The following is a 16774-nucleotide window of genomic DNA, read 5'->3' as shown; positions in this document are numbered from 1 at the left end:
TCTAGCTAGGTTATCATGCAAAGTATTATATAACCAAGACAAACTCAAATTTATAATAAAGGCAACTTGCATTCAAAATGAACTCTACCCTTATTTTTTATTAAAAGGGCAAACATCATGAATTAACCCAGCTGCTTACTTGAATTATTACAAAAGTAACATGATTCAATATGAAAATAAGAAACTGTCTACAAATCTCTGACAGTAATAAACTGCAATATACAATGCATACAGGAGTCATACAGAGCAACAAACTCTCGTACAAAACAAAAATATTTTAATACCTTTAAAATCCAAATTTTTCTTTAAAATCATTCATGAAAAAGATTCTCAAGTCAGAATTAACACCTCAATTAGTCAAGCATTGGGAAGCTACATTACAGCTATTTAATATACAAAGAGACATCTTTTCACCAGTCAGCTCCTTCTAATGTCTCTGTTCCGGAATCATACAGACTCAGTTCTCTACACTCTCCAGTCCATCATTTCTTCGGATCATGAAAACTGAATTTGTTGAACACCAGAAATCTAAGATTTGAAAATTTAAATTGAGCAGAATTAAAGAAAAAATAGTTTCCTGTATATTATAAACATTCAAAGAGTAAAAACAACAGGCAATGAAAAATAAGTCTAGTTCCCACCCCAAATCTCCATTCTCTCTACCTAAGGAGCTACTTTAATAATTTCTTGTGTATCTTTATAGAAATCTATGCAAATACATTCATCCCCTCAATATCCATGGAGGATTGGTTCCAAAATGCCCTGTGGAAGCCAAAATGCACAGATGCTCAAGTCCTTTAATCGGCCTTCAGTATCCATGGGTTCTGCATCCGCAAATTCCATCTGCGGATTCAACCAACCACAAACCACAGATCGGAAACATGATCCATGGTTGGTTGAATCCATGGGTGTGGAACCCGTGGATATGACGGGTGAACTGTATGAACATCTGTGTACATATCTGTAACCATCAGAGAATACTATACACAGTTACATATTTTGAGAAAACAATTTTTAACAACCTTCTTTATCAGATTCTTAATAATAATGTGTTGACATTAACTACCTGTGATTAAAAAAAAAATCAATGAATATAATTTTTTAAATTATTTAAAATATTAATAGAAAGAAGGTACTGTACCTGTTGATATGATGTTGTGTAAACCATAACATTTTGTTGCTGACCATCTGCAGTTATTAAGCCAGCTGGTAACTGGTTAGCTAAAAGACAGAAAAAAAAAGTTAAAGCAGGAAAAGAACTGCATCTGCTTTCTTGACCTGAACCTTAGGTTATGTGATTTTTCCATTTAAAAAAAGTTCCCTGGGCTTCCCTGGTGGCGCAGTGGTTGAGAATCTGCCTGCTAATGCAGGGGACACGGGTTCGAGCCCTGGTCTGGGAAGATCCCACATGCCGCAGAGCAACTAGGCCCGTGAGCCACAACTACTGAGCCTGCGCGTCTGGAGCCTGTGCTCCGCAACAAGAGAGGCCGCGATAGTGAGAGGCCCGCACACCGCGATGAAGAGTGGCCCCCGCTTGCCGCAACTAGAGAAAGCCCTCACACAGAAACGAAGACCCAACACAGCCAAAAATTAATTAATTAATTAATTAAAATAACCACCAAAAAAAAAAAAAAAAAAAAAGTTCCCTAAAAACGCACATTTTTTTCCTATAGCATTTTTCAATTTTCTGAAGTGTACTTTCGCTAATTGCCCATGGGCATAAAAGACTGGATGGAGTTTCTGACTCATAAGTAGACCTACACCGTGAGGCCTGGTTGGGAGCAACACTTACATAACTAAGCAGCATATATTTTAAATATGAGAAATATATGTACACATAAATTTTATATGAGAAACATCACCATAGACCTTTTATTTCACCAATATGACGCTCAATTTTTAAGAAACCTTCAGTTCAAATTTATTTAAATCACAAGATTTTATATTATAAACAACAATTCTCAGTAATCCTCTCCTGTGAATCTTAAACCAAAAACTAGGGACTATGGAAATCCATTAGAACTATTGGTGAAAGATTATAATCTGCAGAATTAAAATTTATACGCTTATCCCTCACCGACTTCAAATATAAGGGCATGAACTAGTAAGAACTATTCAAATTAGTGCTATGTCAAAACACTCAGTGCTAATATTCCAAAAGTTCTACTCTAGACATATAGAATTAATCACTGCCAATAATCTACATGACTCGTAAGAACGAATGTAGCTGCACAAATGTATCATAACACTGCTTACTAAATGCCTCCTCTGTAAGCTCTTCACTTAGTCCATCTGTAGCTGTGACTGCTCCACCAATTCCTTTCTCTCCTTTCATAGCCTGAGGAAGGGAAATCAAACAAGCAATCACTGTATTCAAAACGACAACAACCACCTGTTTCCTAAATGAGAATGCTTACTTATTTCCTAAAATTAGGAGCTTCTATTATTACAAAATACAGAGTATTTATTAATGCTTCTGGTTAATAACATATGGAAAGGTCCTTCAAAATGCTGTTATATATGCAGTAGTCATCACAAGACAGTGTTAGTAATGACCTAGAAAATATAAAATATTTATCAGTAAAAATAAAGTTATTCCACACTACATCAAAAGGAAAAGAGAAGTCTATTTACAGATGAAGTAGTCTGCAAAAACTGTAAATACCCAGCTTGCAGATCTACTACAAGTGATCCAAGTTATCATTTAACTATACATGCAGCTCTCAGCCAGCACTATAGCAGCCAGTTTGGAGTTTAAAATTCCTAAATCAAAATTACAGTTTGGATCAAAGACCTCTAAGTTTCTGTCCGCTCTCAGGTTCTAATGATGCTGAAGATTTAGAAAAGTTTTGTAAAGAATTTACACATTCTCTTCCTACTTTAGTCATTCTGTGCAGATATCACTACTAATTTAATGGGAGTCTAACACTAGAGACATTAAGAAAGTATTCTGAATGCAATGTGGATCTGACACCCAAGTTGGAGTGTAGAAATAAATATGCTGATCTCAATTCATTTTCACAAAATTCATACCACATGCAAAGAAAAACCAAATAGGAAATGTAGAAGAATTCAATCAATAATAAGAAAAGGATATAGTTGTAATTCCCTTTTTCTTATCTAAAAGGCCCCAAGCTTTGAGATGCTACCTCTTTTAAATTAGTAACAGTAACAGCATGTGCTAACATAATCGAGCACTCTGTATGTGCCAAGCCAAGGGCTGTACGTGGATTATTTTACTTAGTCCTCTCAGTAACTCTGTGAGGTGGGTACTATTATTATTAGCCTCACTTTACAGACCAGGAAACCAAGGCCTAAAGTACTTAAATAGTCTGCCCAGGGTCACAGAGTTCAGCATCCAGGTGGTCTAAATCCAGAGTCCATGCTCTGAATCATTACACAACTATGCTGTCATTAGTAATAGACAAAGGAAAAAAGAAAGGACTTCCTATTTAAGTTCAGTAATATAAGTGATCACATACTTCTGAAAAATGATTAATACATTTAAAAAGTTAAAATTGAATAGTGTATCTTATTTTCTTAAAAACATAATGGGAGACACTTTACTTACCTCTCTGAACTTCTGAAGGTATAATTTCAGAGGTTCTACATAACTGTCGAAGCCTAAGGTAGACATGGCAAAGAGAATATCTTCTCCATTGATTGTCTTCCGTTTCTCTTGATGGCATCGTTCGCTTGCTTCAGATGTTATAAAGCTGATGAACTCACTTACACATTCTTGAACACATTCTTTGGCATCTTTTGCAATCTGAAGAGAAAAGTCATAGGTAAATCTGCAGGGAATATAACCACCACTTTCCTAACAACCTGCAAAAATAAAAGGCTTTTCAGAAGAATATAAATTTCAGTTTATGACTGTTAACCTTTAATCTTCAAAATATACGCTGCTAACAGTGACGTAACGTATGCTATCAAAATTCCAACCCTCACTGAGCGAGACTGAAAACTCAAATACAAATGAGAGAAGCCTTGACAACTGTTCACAGAAAACAGAATTTAGGTATAAAAGCAACTACTGGATGACCCTACCACCCCATAAAGATGAAAACTCTTACTAACCAAGTGCCCCAAGAAAATCAATCCTGTTATGTCTGGAGTGTACTGTGGGCTAGACTTAGGTACCGCTTCTCTGCCCTGGCATTTCCACCAATGAGGACACCAGAAAGTTTTTAAAAACAAACTAAACACTAAATTCACTGTAAGACTTACAAGGGAGTGAAATAATGACATCTGGTGACATTTTTATTAATAAAGGTACAAAGTGTCCAGAATACGTTTTGAGTTTATGAAAAAGCCTACCAAAAGAAGCACACACCCTGCCATCTCATTATAAAAACAACTCTTCACTTAGTGGTCTAGGGTTTGAAAGTGAAACTCTAATAGATTAAATCATGCAATTCCAAAGCCACTTCTAACAGGAATGACAAAATCCTTGCTGAAACATACTGTCTTTCACCTCCATGCCTATTTTACATCCTGGTGAAAAGTAACAAGAGTTACTGCATAAATGCAGTCAAACAAGATAATATAACCTGAGCTGGATACATAACTTTAGATGTTCCAGCAGCTATGCTAAAAAAAAAAAAAAAAAAAAAAGTGAAATTAATTTCAATATATTTTGCTTAACCTAGTAAATCTAAAATATTATCATTTAAACACAGAATCCATTTAAAAATTGAGATATTTTAAATACTGAAAATCAACTATATTTCAATTAAACATTTTAAAAATTGAGATCTCTTTAGCCTTTTTTTTATACTAAGCCTTCAAAATCTGGGGTATGTTTTACATTTACAGCACATCTCAATTCATTCGGCCAACATTTCAAGTGCTCAATAACCACATGTGGCTAGTGGCCACAGTACCAGGCAGCGCAGGCCTAGCCTAGTAAGCAATTATCAGCAGTTGTGCTTTTTTCCCCTTAAAACATAAGGAGGACCACTCAAATTGGAACTTCTAGGCTTAGTGATATATTTTAATAATGTATTTCTTCGTAAGCTTTATTACTTTTATAAGTATTTTCTAAGCTACAATAAAACGAGAGAAAGCTTATTATGCAATACAAAACAATATACAAGGTGTGGACTTCAGTTCAGACCAAGTGATAAGTAGAGTGCCAATGAGTTTTTAAAAGCTGTTATAAGTAACTGTTTATACAGTTATTTCTCTCACAAGACAAAACTACTTTAAAAAAATCATGCCAGTTGAATTAAATGTGTGTTAATATTTATAATTATAGAGAAAGTTTCCAAACATAGAGATTTGGGGGGCAAATCCTTACTACATCCATCAGCCCAACGTGATCCAATTTCGCTGCAACAGTATGGAAGTTACAACTTCATATGCCCAAAACCTGATAGTTCTGACAGTGCACCTATTTTTACAACGATTCTTAATTCTGTTTTATCTGCTTCCAGCAAGTGGGGGAGCGGGAGCACTGAGGGACATGAGAGAGCTGAAATTGGAACACCGCTCAGTAACCAAGTGTGTACAACTGAAATATGTGCTTCGCTGAAAGGCTGAATGACTGAAATCAACAGCTAACTATATTCGTGAAATATGTGTTCACGCAGTTTTACATTCCCCCCGCCCCACCCCTGGAAAACAAAACCCAGTTCAGTTTCTCCTCAGCATTACCTTTCCCGTTTGAGGTATGGCATTTTTCATTATCCTTGCAACATTTGCAATTGGAAGATATATATCTTGTTCTCTAAAGCTTTCTTTCGAGCCGTTTGTGTCCTCATGGTCATTCATGCCGTCCTCAGTATCTAAGTAAAAACAACAGGCTTACAGCGTCTCATAATTTTTCCTTCAAGATAGAGAAGACTACCTGAAACAATCTAAGATAAGAAACATTCTGGTTCATTTCCTAATCGTTTTTAGGGATTAGGATAGCAGTTCTTTTCACAATTTTCTCAGGGCCATAACTGAACCTCCTCATTAATTTCAAACCCACTGCCTAGAATACTCTTAATCCTCAACTCTGCCTACTAAATCCTACCTACCCATTCTCCAAAAAGCTCAAATACATCTCCACAGCACCTTCAGAAGTGATCTCTCCCTTCACAAAATATCACAAACAAGTGCTTCTTTGTGTCTCTTCTCTTAACACGTTTTATAATCCTTATTTCTCATTCCCCCTCTTAGATTTTTGCTACCTGAGTCCAGGGATCAGCTTTGTGTCCCTCCTAGGACTTGGTACAGCACCTCCAACAGAGGAGGTGCTCATAAATATCTGTTACATAACTTAGCTATAAAATAGAAGAGACTGTGATCTATGGCTCCACGCATATAACAAGATTAAAAGGGTGTGTGTTTATCCAAAGCCAAGTTTATACAGAATGGAAAAACTGGACTTGAATATTACTAACCCAATTGGATTACCACTAATGTAGTAACAGTTTTTGAACAAAGCTATAGCAGTAATCCAATGTTCTTACAGAAAGTAAAATTTTAGATATAACTGAAGCTTTCATAGTACAAATAATATCCTTTTATGATTAAATGCAGTATCCTGTAAGTAAACTTCCCACTTTTATTAATATATGTATTAAATAAGAAAGGTACTTAAGTTGATTCAGTTTACATTTTTACATGTTTAAAATGATGTTATCAAAATTAACTTGTTTGAATATCTGTTTTAGGATGAAGTAAATAATCACCTACCCCCAACTGCCTTCTACAAAAATATATCTTAGTGTTTTTTAATCTTACACATCAGAATGCCACAAAAGCAAATTATCTCTGATAGGCCAACATAATACTGCCATTCTACTACATAGTTAAAACTTAATATTGAATAAAAACCAAAACTAAGTCTGTTCATAAGTACTAGAAATATAATAGCTAGCAACCACCCTCTAAAGAACTACCCAGTTTATCAATTGAGTAAGAATTTGCCATATTTAATACTTAAGTAGGAAATCAATAACAAATCATTAAAGAAACTGTACCAGCTTTAAAAAGGCATACTTTTATAGAATTCTTTTCTAAAACCGTCATTCTTTTGAAGACTATTTCTAATAAAAATAGCAAAGTATACCTTTTTAGACTATCACTAAACTGTGACACAAGAGTGCTACTTTTCCTGTAAAGACAAAAGTAACCTAGAACATCACATCAATAAAATTTCCACTTTCTAATTTGTTCCTACTTGTGAATTTGTTTCTAATTGTGGCTTTCTTACCATCATGAGGCTGTATAACATAATGACTTCCTCCAATATAGTCTGCAGAAATTCCTAGTTGAGAAGCATCTGTGGTGGAACTGTCACCATCCATCTATGAGGAAAAAAAGCTTTCAATAATCTTCAATAAAACTTGTCTAAAAACTACATAATAGATTCAGTGCTCATAAACTGTCATAGGATGAGTCAGTTACATTTTTCATAGCCTTAAGCTTACTAAAAGAAAACATATTTCTTGATTTGGAAACCTTTTGATAATTTGCCAATGATTCAAGATTCCCCTGTTCACCCTCTTAAGCAATAAGCCTAAGACCAACGGGGAAACAAAACAAGGAAATGAATTTAAAACACACACGTCTTTCTTTTCAATTGCATCATCATCAAATATAGTATAGGCAACCCTGACTTACAACCTAATTTATCTCTGTAATGACAAGCAAAGCCAAAATCAGCTTAGTAGTTAGTAACCTATATCCAGCCTGTTCAGCTCTCCTGCTAAAGCCAGATATTCCTACACGAACTTTTTTGCTCTCGCTGCAAACTCTCTTTGCCATCTCACAGAAGTTCCACAAGAGACAATATCCTGGTTTAAACTGCTGTTTGGTACAAGAAGCACATGGGCTCCCTGCACAGTCCTGTGCCCACACAACCCGAAAGTGCACCCCCATTCTGAACAAGCTCATCGCCCCTAAGTCTAGTCAAAGGTTAATTTTCTCTCCCCCCACCCTCAGACTTTTGACTCGTTATGGAAAAAAGAAAAGGAGGGGTCAGGGAGCTTGGAGATCTGCATATAAAAATAGGAAAATGATAACCACAGACAAAAATGAGAATTAAAATGACTATTTTAAAAGAACCCTGGGAATTCCCTGGTGGTCTAGTGGTTAGGATTTCACGCTTTCACTGCTGTGGGTTAGGGAACTGAGATTCCCTGAAGCCACGCAGCACGGCCAAAATAAAAATAAAACCCTGCTTAATTTTACTCAGAGGTAAACGATTTCTAAGAGGGAAAATCTGGGCGGGGTGGGGGGGCCCCATAAGCCCCGAACTGTCTCCATTCCAACATGGCAAATCCTGGAAGTCTTTCTGCTTTGCAAATAATACTATTCAAAACAATAAGGGACTGGATGGAAAACTGTGGATGGAAAAATTTTGAATGCATTATCTGAATAAAAAGCATAGCAAAAATTAAGTGTTAAATTACATATGCTTTCAGGCCAAATCAAGAAGAGACAGTTGATCCTAAATGTTTATCAAGGCCCAGGACCCAGCACAAACAATGTTATTAACTGCGATATTTGAGTCCTTATGTAACACCTCTTCCTTTCCATCTCTGTTGGATTTTTACCTAATACTAAAATACCAGGCTAGTTTCCAAGTCTTCAATAACATGGCATTTCTTTGATGAATCTGTTGACTGTGGTATCTAATTTAATTGTAAATACAGATACATTTCCATAATTTATATAGCTGTTTTAAGGGGGTAGAGAATAGAATTCACTTACTTTTAATAATTTGTGAAAGTACAGGGTACCTATTTATGATGCTTCTTAGTGCCCTCTAAGAGGAGGTAAACAACAGTCAGTGAGCTCTGATTTAGACTCTCTTATTGATCCCTGAAAACAAACATCCCTACCGGTTAAATGTATTTCTATGTAAAATGGAAATAATAATTTCACCTTCCACATCTTAAACAGCTAATATATGTATGAAGCATTTTCCAAATATAAAATGCTATTCTGATCCTAAAATGCTATAAAGATACTAGGAGAGTAGTCTTTAATAGATATGATGATGGATTTATTAGCCATGAAAGAGAGGTCAATTAGGATAGCTGTGAATGGATTGGTTTTTACAATGCCCTAGGGGAGATCAAGGTGCAGGAGACAGGACCAAAGTGGTTAAAAGCCTAAAACTAAGAAACAAATACAGTTTGTTTTTTTGGGAAGGCGGGGGTGGAGGCAGTTACAGAACTCCTTTGCTAAATCAATGTCCACAGGATAGCCTGAGTCTTTTTAAATTAGCTGATGAGCAAGACCTTGCTGTAATAACCATGATCTGAGAGATTAATTAATTTATAAATATAATGTAAAAAAAGTATTAAAGGCAAAAAGTTTAACTTACATTATCTTGTCATGCACTGGAATTAGCAGCAAGTTTATCACCTGGATTAAGAACGTTAGCCTCTAAACCTCAGTCTTCTAAAAATTACTCCTGAAAGTATTTCATAGAGTTGTTGGAATTAAATAAAGACTAGAAACCTGCTAAGGACAGAGTTTGGCACATAGCGTACTCAGATGTCAGATCTCACCCTCCCTCCTTTGAAGATAAGCCACATGTCATCTGCTTAGCTGTATGTGTCTTTGGTTCTGCAAGTTTTAGCTTTTCTGTCATTTCACCACTCCTGTCTTCCTCTCTTCTGTCTTTCTACCATTAAAATCCTGCCCCATCCTTTAATCCCAGTGTTCACCCATCCTCCTGAAATCTTTCTGATTTACCCTGTTCTGTAAGCCAAAGCTCAGTGTCCCCATCTTGGAATCCCCAAGGCTCTTAGAATCTTCCATTCAACAAGCTAGCCTCATCTCTGATGCTTACAATATGCTAGCTATCCTCCTATATATACATATAAGAAATGAGGGGGGTAACTTGCTAGATACATCCCAAAGGCTTTTTCTAGGTCTAAAACTTCCTATGAAAATTTACAAAATAGATTGTAGATTGTAAGCCAGTGAACAAATATTTACCGAGTAAGCACCCTGTATTTATCAAGTCTCTGCTATGTGCCGACAACGTCATAGGTCAACAACAAAGACAAGGTCTCTGTCCTCGTCTTGCAGAGAAGACAAATGTTACGTAAACTGGGGTCAGGGGGACGGGGTGGGGAGCGCAGCCTACTAGTATTTCCAAGGCACAGGCTCTGGAATCAGGTCACCTGGTTTGAATTCCCTGCTACTTACTGGCAAGTGGGACGAGAATAGTACTTACCATGTAAAGACCTACCATAGTACAATAAGAGTACTCAGTAAATGTAATATATAGTTATTAAATAATTACAAATAATTAACTAATTGCTAGTGCACAGTGCTAAGGAAAATAAAGATGTTTTGTTATATGCTTTGGGAGTTTATTCCATAAGGAACCTCACTAGTCTAAAGAGTCAAGGAAGGCCATCTTAAGAAAATGACGTTTAAACTGAGACTGAAAGATGAACGGCAATCAGTCAAAGAAAGATGGGACAAGAATGTTCCAGGCAAAGGAAACTGAGAAATAGTACTGGAGGACTGGAATGAGCTAAGTAGAGGCTGGATCAAGCAGTATCTCGTGGACAAGAGTAAATCAAAGAAGAGTTTTAGCAGAAGAATGCAAATCAGATTTCTCTTTAAAAACATCGCTCTGGCTACAGTCCAGTGTAGAAAGTGAACTGGAGGGGAGCAAGAATGGGGGCAGAAGTCCAGTAAGGACTACAATGCTGCATTCAGGGCATGAGTTCAGGAAAGATGGTGAACATTCCCAGTATCAACAGGACAGCAGCACTGGACAGCAGAAGCAGAGGCTACAGAGCTTTTTCGTTGGTAAAATCAACAGACTTGGTGGCTGACTGAATAAGAACTGGAGGAAGAACCAAGGATAATGCTGGGATTCTTACAGCTGGGGAGACAGATGGCTTTCCCCAGAGAATGCAAAAGGAAGGGAACAGGAGTGCTGGGAGGATGCAAAGAGCCTAGCTGAAGTTGGTGACCAGAAATGTTTAGTGGAATCAGTATGTCCAGCTGTGATACTTACAAGCCTGGTAAGAACAGAGACCCTAAAGTGTTAGATTCCATCCAGACAACAAAGAGGAAAGAGCATGTAGGATAATGACGAGAACGGGTAAAATGATCAATCATTAGATCCAAGGGAACTGAGAAATATGGACAAAGAGTAGTTAAATCCCATTAAATTAATTTTATTGACTATTCTAAGTATTTAGTTTAACTGATAATATTGTTCTCTAAAATATTATGTGAAACAAATGGTCAGCTAAGCTAGTAAATTTTATTCTATAATTTTTTGATGTAGCGGTATCTTAACTATACTAATAATCTGTTGCACAAATGTGATAAGTAGTGCCCTCTTTAATATATTTAACATTTTTGAGCACTTTCTAAATACCTTATGCAATGTTCATGACCCCATGAGGCAGGTGAGAAAATTGAGGTTATGTGAGGCTAATGACTTGCCCAAGGTGGCACCCTAAATGAGACCCAAGTCCAGAGTCTCAGATGCGAAGTACTTTATAGTATTTGTTCCTGATAGTTTTTCAAATAGTCCTTAAGCCTACGTCTTTAATTTGTCCTCTAAATTCTGAGTCTACTGATTGTATATTAAAAACCTTCAAAGATGCTTCTCAAGCAAGGACAATATTAACTTCCCCATTTTCAAAATGAAATTGCTATGAGAAGTGAAGGTATTGTATAAAAAGCACTTAGCAAAGTGCATGATACACAGTAAGAACTCAGCAAATGTACCCTAGTATTATTACTATCCCTTCAAATACAGTTCTCATATTCTTCCGAGGCATAAAAAGTTTCCTCTCTTACATGACCCCTTTCACCTGTTCTATGGATCAATTCCTTTTTATCTCTTTGAGGATAAGGAATAATACGAAGATTCCTCATCTCTAGTACCAGCTTCTTCATTCTTCCTTAAACATGCTTAGTCTCCCTCATTAAACACACCGAAGTACCTATAGACACATACAACCTTAATTCTGCTCCACACTCTGGCTCATCCTCACCCTGACAGTCCTTACACACCTCTTCATTCCTACTGAAACTCTGTGACATGTGCTTTTCCATCCCAACATGATACTGAAACTGCTCTCAAAAGTTGGCAAAGATCTTGCCTTCAACCTACTTGACTGTTCTTTGTAGTGCTGGCCACTGCAGACCCCACATTTATGCTTGGAATTCTCTTCTCCCTTGATTTCCAAAGCAATATTCTTTCCTTCCCACATCCTACTTGTTAGTTTTAACAAACAATCGTTTTCTCTTTCTTCCCTTACTTTCTTAATAAACTCATTAAATATCATTTTTATGCTCATAAGTCCTACATCTACAACTATATCATGACTGCCACCCAAGCAAGCCAGGCCTGCAGAATATGTCTGATATCCCACCACTGCAAACTTAAGATACTGGAAAATGAAATTCACCTCCCCCATCCCCTGCAAGGAGGCAATGGATAAGAACTCCTTTTGAACTGTTGCAATTCCATTGTTAATAATGCCATCTCTCTACTCTTCAAGGCTAATTATACCAGTGTCATCTTAGGTTCTTCTATCTCCTCCAAGATCTACCTAATCTGTTTAAATGTTTTCTGGATATGCCCTTCCTTTTCTATTTCCACTGGATTACTATCCAACCTACCCGGGTACATATAGTTTTAAGACTAATCTCACTGAAACATTGCTTCTATAGCTCTTGAACCTATAATGGTTCTAAAAGTCTTCCGCATCAAATCCAAACCATTTCATGGCTTTACATGAGTGGTTCCCCTATTTAACCTAACTAAACTGGTTTCCAACTCTATCTTCAGGGCTGATTTTTTAAAAAAACCTTATTTAGGGATCACCAGGTTCTTTTGTTCTTTTGTTTTTGTTCTTTTGTTTTAGGAGTGAGGCAATCATGTCTCAAGGAAGTTGTGACTGTGCCTGATGTTACAGATGTAGTATCAGATTCAAGATTAAGTATCCAGACAGGTTACGTGGTATCTCTTCACTAGATTATCCTGTGAAATCCCCACCTGGACCATGCAGATCTACTGCCCAGCCACTAAACATAAGTCACTCACCCCTACCTTCAGGCTTTTGCTTCTGGTGACAGCCTGCACCTATCCAACCCCACTCATCCTTCAACGCTCAGTTCGAACCCTGCAGGCTCCCTCCATGACATTCCCAACTACCAAGCCCACCATGCCTCTCTTTTCACTTGTGCTACCCTTAGAACCAGCATTTTCTGTTCCACACATAACTTGCCTCTAAGTATTCAATTTGACTAAAGCCCTGCCAGCTAAACAGATAGCCTCTTGAGAGCTGGGACAGCTTTTTACCCTGTAGCCTGGACAACTCTTAAGGACCCAGAGGAAACACTTAATATATGCAAGTCCCTAAAAAGAAGAAAGCAACAGGAATGAGGAGGGGTACTGTCTGGCCTTGAAAGGCATTCATTCTATCAGGAATCTCCAATATAAATCAGTTACAATTTTGTTTCCAGCTAATTACAGTTCAAATCAAATTAACAACCAAAATGATAAAACATACTTACTGTCATGAAATACTCTGAGAACCGTGTTGTCAGTGGTACTCAAGAACACCTGCCTAAAAAGGTGTCTAATCTCTGCCCAATTCCAACCTAGAAGATAAACATCTATTAGTAGTAAGAAAGTATAGCCTATAGGCTTTCTTCCTGGTAAAATTTAAAAGGGCATATATAATTTTACCTACTATTCTTATTTAATGGAGTGCATGGCTAAAAAATGGTGCAAAAAGCAAGCACCCATTAAATGTTTGTTAAATTGGAAGATATATTTTGGAGAACTTACAAAAAAGTTAATGCCATCGGGGGGAGGTACTGCTTTTCCAACATAACCCTATATTTAGTCATGTTCATCATAAATATTCATCACAACACACCAAATTATGTAATATGCAAGAGACCAAAAATCATGTAACATATCTAAACTATTTAAAATATCGACACCCAGACACGAACACTCCATTTATCAACTTAATTTTTTGGTGATGGTTTTCTTATTGTTTTAGAGTGCGATTTAGAGTCCAAAAGCTCAAAGGGCGAGACAAATTTACCTCTGAGTATAATGCTTTTAAATATCTCAGATTATAGCGGGAAGAAGATACATGTTGCCCCGAGAACAACAACACAATCAATTAAGACCTTTATTTATCATTTTAAGGCACCACCATTTTGGACTCAAATTGCATCTCAACAGAACTTCCTTCTCACCTTAAGGCATAAATAGCTGAATAAACTAGCATCAATTACAATGTTACAATCTCCCTTTCTCATTTGCTTTTCCTTTTCTCGAGTGAAACGATTAAATGGAGAGTAGGGGGACAAAAACATACCCTTTTAGTGTTAATTTTTAAAAGGAGAAAAAAATACTGATACGCATTCAAGCATGAACTCTAGTAAATGGCAGAAAAAATTATAACCACTTAATTGAATTTTAAAATGCCATTACAAGGGTACAGGCAGCAAAGACTGACTGACATTGTCCACTGTGTTATAATCTTAAAAGGAATTTCTAATTTCTTTCCAAATATCGTCCTCTTCCTAGCCCAAAGCTGCCCGGAAAATTCCTTCCTTGTAGCTATAAGTGTTATTTTTTAAAGGGTGTCTCTGGGGGGGTAAAAAATCCTCAGAATCCTTAAAATATAGAAGCTGTATATATTTATGTATTTTTGCTGGGGGAAGGGGTGCCACACCTCACCACAATCACTCACCCAAATAGGTGAGTCGGTATATATTTAGATTCGGTATATCAAAGAAAAACACTATCACCTCATATGGTATATATTTTCTTAAAGGCAGGTTGTGATATATATGAAAGCTCAAGGGAATGCATACATCTGTTTAATGTTTAAAGAAATGCAAATTTGTATCCAAGAAAAGCAGTAGACCCTTCCTTCCTCCACCCTCCATTCTTTGGCATCAAAACCAGAGTTTTGCATCAATATAATCCTTAAATTAAAAACTACAGCAGCAGTGTGAGAAAGGAATAATTGCCTTTTAAGGTCTTTGGGTTAAACTTTCAATACTTCACAAATAAAATCCCTATTTGTTAATGCCACTTACATTGATCAGTTTACCTCATCACTTTATATTGCTGATTAGTTTCCATATAAGAAAGCCGGAACCATCCCAGTGATTCGTGGCACGAACCGTGGAGTCCATGCAGGTTAGTGGGATACTATTTTTTTAAAGGTCATACGCTACCTAACCTTGCTGAAATCATCTCATTAGAGTACTTCGGTCGAGATTACGACTTGTGGGTCCCCTAATTCTTTGTTCTCGGAGACTACTACTCCTAAAGCCTGGCATATCCTCCCCGCCTCCCACCCAAGATTAAAACCTTAGTCCAATCCGGAAGGCTTCCTTCCCACCTTCGGGGCAAGTCCAGGGACCGCAAGCCGCCAGATGGCTGCATTCTTTACGCGTAAACCAGACTGCGGGGAAACAAAATCCATTCCTTCCTCCCGGGGACCTCGCTTCCTCCCCACGAAGGTGTGCGGGCTGGCCCCAGCCTCACCGCCCGCCCGGCCGACCTGTCAGTCCCGCCCGCGCGGCGCGGACGCCCCTGGCGCGCATCCCCCCGACTCGCCCGGCCCGGGCCCGGGCCCGCGCCCAACGCCCGCCCGCCGCGCGGCGCCCGGGATGCCGGGGCAGACAAAGCGGCCCGGCCCCGCCGTGCCCCCGCGGACCGGCGGGCGGAAGGGGGGCGCTCCCCGGGGACCCCCGCGCGGCGGCCAGGCCCAGGGGTCAGGATCGAGGCCGGAGGTCCTGGCTGCGTCCCCCCGCCCCCCGCCGGCTCTCCGCACAAAATGGAGCCGGCCGGGACGCCGCCGAGAGCGGGGCCCGACGGTGCCCCGGCGCCCCCTCCTCGGCCTCGGGCCCGGAGCTCTGCGGCGGCGGCGAGCAGGGGGCGGCCTGGCCCGCGTCCCGCCGCTCCTCGGCCCCGCGCACAAAGAGCCGCGCAACGGCCCCGCGCTCGCTCCTCGGCCGGGCCCGCAGCGGGACAGGCCTCGCAGGCGCCCGCCCGGCCCCGGCTCCGGCCCGGGCGGGAGGGCGGGCAGGAGGGAGGCGAGTGCCCCCGGCCGCGGCGGCGTTGGCGGCGGGGACGGCGCCGGGAGGAGACGGACATTTCATTCGAGCTAAAGTGGAGTCGGTTTAGGAGCGATCATTGGCCGAAGCGAGACACAAACCTCCAATGCAGCCCTGGTTGGCTCCCGTCTCCAATCGGCTGTTTGGTTGGACAGAAAATGGCTGCGAAGGAACCAGTCCCAGCGCGGAGCTCCGCTTCCAGGACTCGGCCTCCCCTCCCTCCGCCGCGGGCCGCTTCCCTCGGCGTGACACCCTCCCTCCGCGCCTCCCGCGCGCCCGCCCGGCGCGGCCCCGCCCCGTGCGCCGAGCGGCGGCAGCTGTGCCAGCCTGCAGAGCGGGCTGGGGGCAGCTGCGGGTAGGTCCTGCGGGGCACGGCGGAGCCGGCCAGCGGCCTTCTTGCTCGGCGGGGGCTTCCAGGGACCGGGACTCTGGCGCGCTGCTGCTAAGGTCTGTGCGGACTTGCTTCCCGCGGTGTTTTCCCCGGGCCTTGCGAAGCGTGATTTCTCAGCCTTCCCTCTCTTTTCAATCCCCTCCTTCCACCAAGTGCAAGTGTCTCATCCGCCTGAGTGCAGCCTGCCTGCGCCTCGATTTTTAAGATGGGGAAACCAAGGGCAGAAGCTGTCGGCCAGGGCAACACCCGAACTGCAGGGTGGAGTTGAACGCCGATTGTCTCCTGGAACGCTTTCAG

General features: G+C 39.9%; 3 protein-coding genes across 10 annotated transcripts in view; 2 read left to right on the top strand and 1 right to left on the bottom strand.

Annotated features, from left to right (window-relative positions):
- The window catches only part of HCFC2 (host cell factor C2), a 60960-nt gene extending 55330 nt beyond the window's left edge, over positions 1-5630 (top strand). The window contains exon 16 of the mRNA XM_082419377.1: positions 4819-5630. Within this exon, the coding sequence (XP_082275503.1) occupies positions 4819-4874 (56 nt within the window). The 3' untranslated portion in view covers positions 4875-5630. The remainder of the gene's footprint in view (positions 1-4818) is intronic.
- On the bottom strand, positions 79-16339 carry NFYB (nuclear transcription factor Y subunit beta). Of its 8 annotated transcripts, none has more exons than XM_082419539.1 (9): positions 16188-16339; positions 13510-13596; positions 8710-8820; positions 7208-7301; positions 5659-5789; positions 3572-3769; positions 2257-2338; positions 1142-1221; positions 79-528 (listed from the first exon to the last, which is right to left on the bottom strand). In XM_082419539.1, the coding sequence occupies exons 4-9, from the start codon at positions 7299-7301 to the stop codon at positions 496-498; spliced, it is 618 nt and encodes a 205-aa protein (XP_082275665.1). In that variant the 5' UTR covers positions 8710-8820; positions 13510-13596; positions 16188-16339; the 3' UTR covers positions 79-495. The 8 variants fall into 8 exon arrangements, with proteins under 8 accessions (XP_082275665.1, XP_082275664.1, XP_082275659.1 ...); XM_082419538.1 differs by lacking the exon at positions 16188-16339 and adding an exon at positions 15061-15492; XM_082419533.1 differs by lacking the exon at positions 8710-8820 and having other exon boundaries at positions 16188-16338.
- The window catches only part of LOC309641307 (uncharacterized protein), a gene marked incomplete at its 5' end in the record, with an annotated part of 80613 nt that continues 80031 nt past the window's right edge, over positions 16193-16774 (top strand). The window contains one exon of the mRNA XM_082421159.1: positions 16193-16533. Coding sequence (XP_082277285.1) covers positions 16193-16533 — 341 coding nt within the window. The remainder of the gene's footprint in view (positions 16534-16774) is intronic.

The sequence above is a fragment of the Balaenoptera physalus genome, assembly GCF_965194825.1.
Source record: "Balaenoptera physalus genome assembly, chromosome: 13".
In the NCBI taxonomy this organism is placed as follows: Eukaryota; Metazoa; Chordata; class Mammalia; order Artiodactyla; family Balaenopteridae; genus Balaenoptera; species Balaenoptera physalus.
Note: the sequence above shows the minus strand (reverse complement) of the source record. Positions and strands in the feature narration are given on the sequence as shown.

Excerpts from the sequence above, each read along its gene's own strand:
- NFYB (XM_082419540.1), bottom strand. Across the intron at positions 1,222-2,256 it reads GCTTACAGAGGAGGCATTTA|CTAACCAGTTACCAGCTGGC; the intron begins GTAAGCAGTGTT and ends TCTGTCTTTTAG. Across the intron at positions 844-1,141 it reads ACACAACATCATATCAACAG|ATGGAATTTGCGGATGCAGA; the intron begins GTACAGTACCTT and ends TTGAATCCGCAG.